Source organism: Penaeus japonicus, unplaced genomic scaffold (assembly GCF_977035675.1).
Source record: "Penaeus japonicus unplaced genomic scaffold, GWHDUDI00000001_assembly GWHDUDI00000001, whole genome shotgun sequence".
NCBI lineage: Eukaryota > Metazoa > Arthropoda > Malacostraca > Decapoda > Penaeidae > Penaeus > Penaeus japonicus.
Window position 1 is genome coordinate 34,115,759 of NW_028234403.1, and position 7,500 is coordinate 34,123,258.

A 7,500-nucleotide genomic window follows, 5' to 3' on the forward strand; every position below is an offset into this window, starting at 1 on the left:
CTATTGTGAGAAAAAAGAGAAATGGAATAAAGTATTTTTAAGAGAGAAAGAGAGAGAAGGAGACGAGAGGTTGAAAAGAAGAAATAGAAGATAAAACAAAACAAAAAAAAGTCACGAAGAAAGTGAAAGAAGAAGTAATCTTATTTAAGCGTGTACGGCGTGAAGGAATAAGGGTAATTATAACTAAAAAAGAAAGAAAAAACAGTAGAAATAGATTTTTTTTTTTTTTTTTTGGGGGGGGGGGGTACGAAATGATCTGGAATAACCTTGCCGTTAAGATCGAACGAATTCAGTAATTCGTATCAAAACATTTTTTTTTAATCGGTATTTTTCCCCTTTCGTCCTTTCTCAGAAATCCAGACTTTTTTCCGTGATTCCGCTCTCTCCCTCATTTCCATCCCTTGCCTTTTCAAATTTCAGGATAATTATCAGACTTCTTCCTTCGCCCATATTCTATCAGTTTCCCGCGAGAGTCATGCAAAAATGCTCATAAAGCTGCAGTCATCATGCAAGATTTTCGAAAAGTCATCATTAGCTCGAAGAGAAAGATAAGGTAGAAATAAACTCGTCATTATACTTATATTCATTGTCATCATCATTACTATCGTCATCACTATCATCATTAACATCGCAATCAATACCATCACCGTCATCACCATTGCCATATACAAACAAAAATTTGCATAATCCTCTTAATTCGCTGTTAATTCGCTGTTATCAATAGTCTCTCCTGTTTTTGTTTTTTGTTTTTCTTCCTATTCTTCTTCTTCTTCTTTTTATTCCGTCCAAGTCTTGTAGATAGAAGATTAACGCCTTTCAGATAAAATACCTACAGTGTTTAAAGATTATAACACACACACACAAAGCCAAAAAAGTGAAGCTAAAGGACAACGCAACACCTAAAACAGACCCGTTAGAAACATGTTGACACAGAGACACGTTGTTTACCATCCCCCAAAACATTAGCCTCGGATCGCAAGCTACACAACCAGTCTAATAAGTCTGGAGAAGCTTAGAGATCTTAAGGCTGTATGTAGCTCCTCGACCTCTTGTTCCGGCTGGTGCTTTCGAGGGGAAGGGGGGAAGGGGGGGGAAGGAGGGGAGGAGGGGGAGGGGGAGGAGGAGGAGGGGAAGGAGGAGGTGGCATCAACAAAGGACGACCCTGAGGCATGGTCGATAGCTCATAAGAAGGAAAAGAAGAAGAAAAAAAAACGCACCGGTGGAAAAGAGGAAGAAAAAGACACTTTTGAGGATGAGGAAGCCAGCGTAATGGAAATGTAGCAGTGCCATATGAAAGGGTGATATAATGTTTCAGGAAAGGAGGCTGGAAATATTGAAGAATGGAGTGAAAAAGAAGGATTCTGTGAGAGGTGATAATGTAGACCTTTCTTAGCTGGGAAAATTATAACATCTTGGGGAAAAAAAGAGAGATAGAGAGAAATATATGGAAATGGAAAAAAACAGGAAGATTGAGAAAGAGAGAAAGAAAGAGATAGATAGATCGAGAGAGAGAGAGAGAGAGAGAGAGAGAGAGAGAGAGAGAGAGAGAGAGAGAGAGAGAGAGAGAGAGAGAGAGAGAGAAATAGAGAAGGTGAGAAAGAAGAGAGAGACTTGTGAAATAGATACAAAAGAGAAAGATAAATGGGACTGCAAGTTATAATTCCAACGTGTCATGACCCCAACACCAAATAAGGGGGAAAACTAACATTATGTGCTACTCTACCTGAACCCATAAGTATGAATCGCTCTCTATCTACATGCGTGTGCGTGTGTACGTGAATGCTTGTGTGTGTGTGTGTGTGTGTGTGTGTGTGTGTGTGTGTGTGTGTGTGTGTGTGTGTGTGTGTGTGTGTGTGTGTGTGTGTGTGCGCATGCGTTTACGTACTTCTAGTCAGATATTTTTCGCTCTGATCCCGTATCTTGTTTCATCTCGAGTCATGAACGACCTATTTTGATCGACGAAACGACTGCATGTCAATTGATGCTTCTTTGCCATTGAGGTCGATTCTAAAATGCTTTTTGTCGTTCATTTCATTTCGGTCAATAAGTAATATATTCATTCTGGAGTTTATATTTACATTCACACACACACACACACACACACACACACACACACACACACACACACACACACACACACACACACACATATATATATATATATATATATATATATATATATATATGTATATATATATATATATACATATATATATATATATATATATATATATATATATATATATATATATATATATATATATATATCCATACACACTCACACACACATACAAACTCACACACACACACACAAACACACACACAGACACACACACACACACACACACAAGAGATAGAAAGAAAAAAGAAAAAAAAAGACACAAAATTAATTTCTCTCACACCTGTAACCGCCTCCATTTCAGTCGAATAAAGAAGCACATGACGAACAAACCAACATCACGCCATCTTCCTCTTTCACTCACGTCTGTCTGTAAACCCGGTCGCTAATTTTCTTTCTTTTTTCCTCTTTCGTTTCTTTATTTCCTTTCCTTCTTTGACCTTTAGCACTGTGAATTGCTTTGAGTATGGATGTCTTAGTCTGGTGTTTTTTTTATGTTACTTAGGTGAATGTTTGTGGTGATAATGACAGCGGTCAGTTAATGATGATGATGATGATGATGATGATGATGATGATGATGATGATGATGATGATGTTGATGATGATAAGTCCTTCGTTTCTTTGTATGTAATGAATTAGCTATGTAACTCTATTTATAAAGATGTAGTATAACACACGAAGGCACACTGACACGTAAACAAGCACACACACGTAAACAAGCACACACACGTAAACAAGCACACACACATAAACAAACAAACACACACACACACACACACACACACACACACACACACACACACACACACACACTACGTTGTACGGTTATCTGGACCACAACAAACACTTCACATTTGCACTTATACCTGTTCTTAGGAGTGTCTGGGTGAAGGTGGAACTTCACTCCAAGATACAACTCCAACCACGTCCGAGGCCCATGTTATGTCATGTGCGTGTGTTGCATGTCACGGTTGCATGCTGGCATTGCAAAGTACTTCATGTCCCTCATTACTGGCGGAATTATGATGAAGGTGACCCCAATCTTAGGACCCCACGCTTCGTAACTGAACCTTTTATTTTCTGTTCAATAATCGTTATAGCATTGCAATTTCATGCGATATTACATAGCTATCTTTTTAACTACTTGTTTTGTTTAATTAGCGCCGTACACGCATTTGCTATTTAGATAATATGTTGGCATTTTGCGGTATGCATTTCTTCCTTTTTTTCTCTCACGTGAATAAACCGCAGGATGAGGAGGTCTATCCTTCAACTGAGACAGACATATCCTTGCAAATAAATAGATGGAAGTTGTTACACGTGTTTGTATGTTTTTTTTTTTTTTTTTTTTTTTTTTTTTTTGGGGGGGAGGTATCTGTGTATGTGTGTTTGTGTGCGTGTGTGTGTGAGAAAGGAGGACGTTTACTTGTTTGCTTGGTCTCTTTGCATGTCAGTAATTTGCCATTTTTACCTTCTTAATTCATGGTATCATTATGCTTTTTTTTCTTCTTCTTCTTTCTTTCTTTATTTATTTTTATTTTTATTTTTTTCTTCGTTTGTGTGTGTGTGTGCATGTGTGTGTGTGTGTGTGTGTGTGTGTGTGTGTGTGTGTGTGTGTGTGTGTGTGTGTGTGTGTGTGTGTGTGTGTGTGTGTGTGTGTGTGTGTGTGTGTGTGTGTGCATGTGCGTGTGTGTGTGTATATATATATTTATATATATATGTATATATGATATATAATATATATAATATATATATATGTATATATATATATATATATATATATATATATTTATTATATATATATATATATATATATATATATATATATATATATATGCGTGTGTATTAGTATATATGTATATGTCTGCCAATATATCCACACACAAAGCCACATTCATGCAATTCTTTCCATCCGAGTCCAAACCTACCTCCCCCACCCCCACCCCCGCCATCTTGGATAAGCTGCGTGTCCCAAGCAGCGGTTCAGCTCTCGTGATTGGCCCAGAGATCGCGGTCGTCACCATCGCCGGTTATTCCAACTTACGTAAATTGAGTGGAATTCAGTCCGAGCGGCCGCCGGCGCTGGCAATGCAATTCCCGATTCCGCTCAGTCGATTAGCTTCCTTTTATGACTTATTTTGCTTGTTCTGGATAATCATGTTCGATCATTGAAGTATTTTCTTAGATTCAATGGCCATTTTCGAATACGGAAATAGCGAGAGTCAAGGGAAATTATATATATATATATATTTTTTTTTTACGTTTCTTTGTCTCTTTTATGGTGTCTTTTATATCAGTTTGAAACCACATTTCCATTCAATTTCCACTCGCTCATACCAACCGCCGACCTTCCACGCATCGGAAAATCTCCAATATAAACGCGTAGCTATCTCATCTTACACGCTTTGGTGACCCCAAGGGGCAGAGGTCAAAGGTCAAGCCATAACATGTCTCATCAAGTCGCCGCCAAGATCGTGGATTTAATGTAGCATGCGGCTTCAATGGTCCTTCGTATCATGACCTGAGACGTGTCTGCTTGGGCCCCGTGACCTCTGCGACGTGATGGGTCAAGGTGCCGCCGCTTGGGATTACGTCATCTCCTTCTTTTCTTGCGTTTTGCGTCGTGTCTTTGTCTAGGCTGTCTTTGTTTGGCCTGTGTCTGCGAGTGAGTTTGCTTTAGCTTCTTTTTGGGTTGTGTTTTCGAGGTGTGTCTTTGTTTCTGTGGCCGTGACTTATGGGAACATAAGCATGGGTTTCTTTTGGGTTTCCTCTATCTGATATCTCTCTCTTTCTCTCTCTCTTCCTTTCTCTCTATCTCTCTCCCCCTCCCTTTCTCTCTCTCTCTCTCTCTCTCTCTCTCTCTCTCTCTCTCTCTCTCTCTCTCTCTCTCTCTCTCTCTCTCTCTCTCTCTCTCTTCTTTCCTTCATTTTCTTCCCCTCTCTTATTTAAAAACTACCGAAAAAATAGAGATGAAATAATGAGATAAATACAAAGAAAATAACTAAACAAATTCAATCATATCAAACAAATTTGTAAATGAAATATAGCAAACGCATCTGATCGCCACTTTAATAAGAAGGCCCAGCGCGCAAACAATTCCCCCAGATGTATTAAACACTTATGCTAAGATTTGCATATTCCAGACACAAATATCCGAAACTCCATTGGTTACGAATCCGTAATGAGCCGAGTATGAAGAGTGGAAACATTGATAATGAGGCAAGAGGTGTATATGATGATAATTATGATACGGATAATACTTGCCGTTATAGTATGTATGAGGCTTAAGCAAAATAAAGTATCCGAGTTTTGGATATAATATTTTGAAGGGGTAAAAGTTGCCAGTGAGTGACAGAAGGAAGGGGGAAGCAATATAGCGCATACCTAATCATGGTATACGTCCGTAGATCCCTATTACAACACTTAAAACTATCCCAGACATCGGTATAGTTGCAGTAAGCAAGAAAAAAAATCCATATCCTTTACTAATCATGGTAACTCATGGCACCTGGCGAGTTCTTCGTACCTTGATCTGGTCGCTAGTACGGGCCAACCGAGTGGAAAGCCTGTGTGTTATTTGTGAGATAGCCAGATGCTGGTGAATATAATAAAAATTATATTTGTCAAATTGGGTAAGCCTACGTGTCTCCCTATATACTCAGACCAGCTGTCATCCCGCTGCTGGAATTATTTGCGGAAGTCCCTTTTCAAGATCAAAGTATCAAACCATCAATAATCTCTAATTTGAACGACTGAAAATGTTTCTTTTTGTCTTCCTTATCTGGCTCCTAGAGGTATATAGTACCACCGTTCCCCAGTGGGAATACAGTTTAAGAACTCTATATGTAAGAGATCGCCCAGGCGAGCAACGACAAGAGAGCAGAAAAGGGACAAAATAAACGGCATATCCACCAGCTATGCAATTACGCCAACGACTTCTCCTAGCCATGATTTACGCTGTCCCCGAATCTGAGCTATCCCAGATTTTGGAGTGACATCCTTCCGGAGATCCTTGTCACCTTCGCGATGCAGTCCGCGATGGGAAACTTCAGACTGGCGCCTTCGTCAAGATAGCGCCCTGGCCTAGAATGGATTAACGCGACGAGACAAGTTATGAGGATCTCAGACCAAGACTTCAGGAAATGCTTTGAGGAAAGGGAGGACCTCTGGGCTTAGTGCGTACAGACCCAACCGGGTGGGGTCTATAGGGAAGGGATGAAACTGTCCTCAATTTAACAAGAATTTAACAAGATCGGATACAGCTTTTTTATCTATTTTCTTAATATATTTTTTCTTTCTCTTTATTAAACCTCAGTTCTGCAAATGCGCTATGATTAGTACCAGTCGGCAATTTCACTATATTTGCAATACTACGTAAGCTATTCGACATAACGCACAAACACATACCATCGAAACACTGTAACATCACTAGTTTTCATTTTTAAAAGTTTGTCAAGTGTTATTTCATCTATTCTAATTCATATGCTATTTTACTTCATTCTCAAACAGAAATTGCTAATATAAAACGTAATTGTCCTTTCTAGAAACCCTATGCGAATTACGTGGGTTATATTAGGTGTTAGAAGTAAATGAGGTAATTCTTAGAAAAAATATTTATAGTGTTCATCAATAATTCATCCAAATACATTCACTATCACTCTGCAAATCGGAGAGACAAATGGTACCAGATTGACATGTATTTAGTTCAGATTAAATGGTAATCATCATCCTTCTAATGATGTTGGTTCTAGTGGTATTGCTGATGAGGATGTTTGTGGATGTGGATTTCTTTGTGGTGGGGATTTGTATGATGATCTTGCTGATTATGGTAGATTAGGATAGTGATGATTTGGATGATTATATGAGAAGAGGAGGGGAAAGAAGGAGAAGTAGGAGAACGAAGAGGTAGAAGAGGAGAAAGAGGAGGAGGAGGAGGAAGAGAAAGAGAATGGAAGATGAGGTGAAGAACGACGAGGACGATGAAGGTGCCGCCAAAAGATGATGATTACAGTGCTAATAATGATGAATATAATGACAATAATAACAATGCCAATGACGAAGCTGATAACAACATAGACAAAGATAAAAGTGACGTTAAGATAAATAATAGAGATAATTAAAACACATTAACACACATACACACACACACACACACGTACACACATACCCACCCACAAACCCACCCACCCATCCACCCACCAACACACACACACACACACACACACACACACACACACAAACACACATACAATCCTACCTTTCCTCCTGTTGTGTGGACGTTGAATCTCGTTCTCCTCCTTATTCCTCGCGTTTCTGTTTCCTCTCCTGCCTTCCCTGTTGTTCACACTTCCTCCTCCTCCACCTCCTCCACCTCCACCTCC

General features: G+C 39.2%; 1 protein-coding gene across 1 annotated transcript in view; it reads right to left on the reverse strand.

Moving 5' to 3' along the window:
- The window catches only part of LOC122246327 (uncharacterized), a 234,123-nt gene that overhangs the window by 221,727 nt on the left and 4,896 nt on the right, over window positions 1-7,500 (reverse strand). The window contains exon 2 of the mRNA XM_043004850.2: window positions 7,377-7,500. This exon is cut by the window's right edge and continues 165 nt beyond it. Coding sequence (XP_042860784.2) covers window positions 7,377-7,500 — 124 coding nt within the window. The remainder of the gene's footprint in view (window positions 1-7,376) is intronic.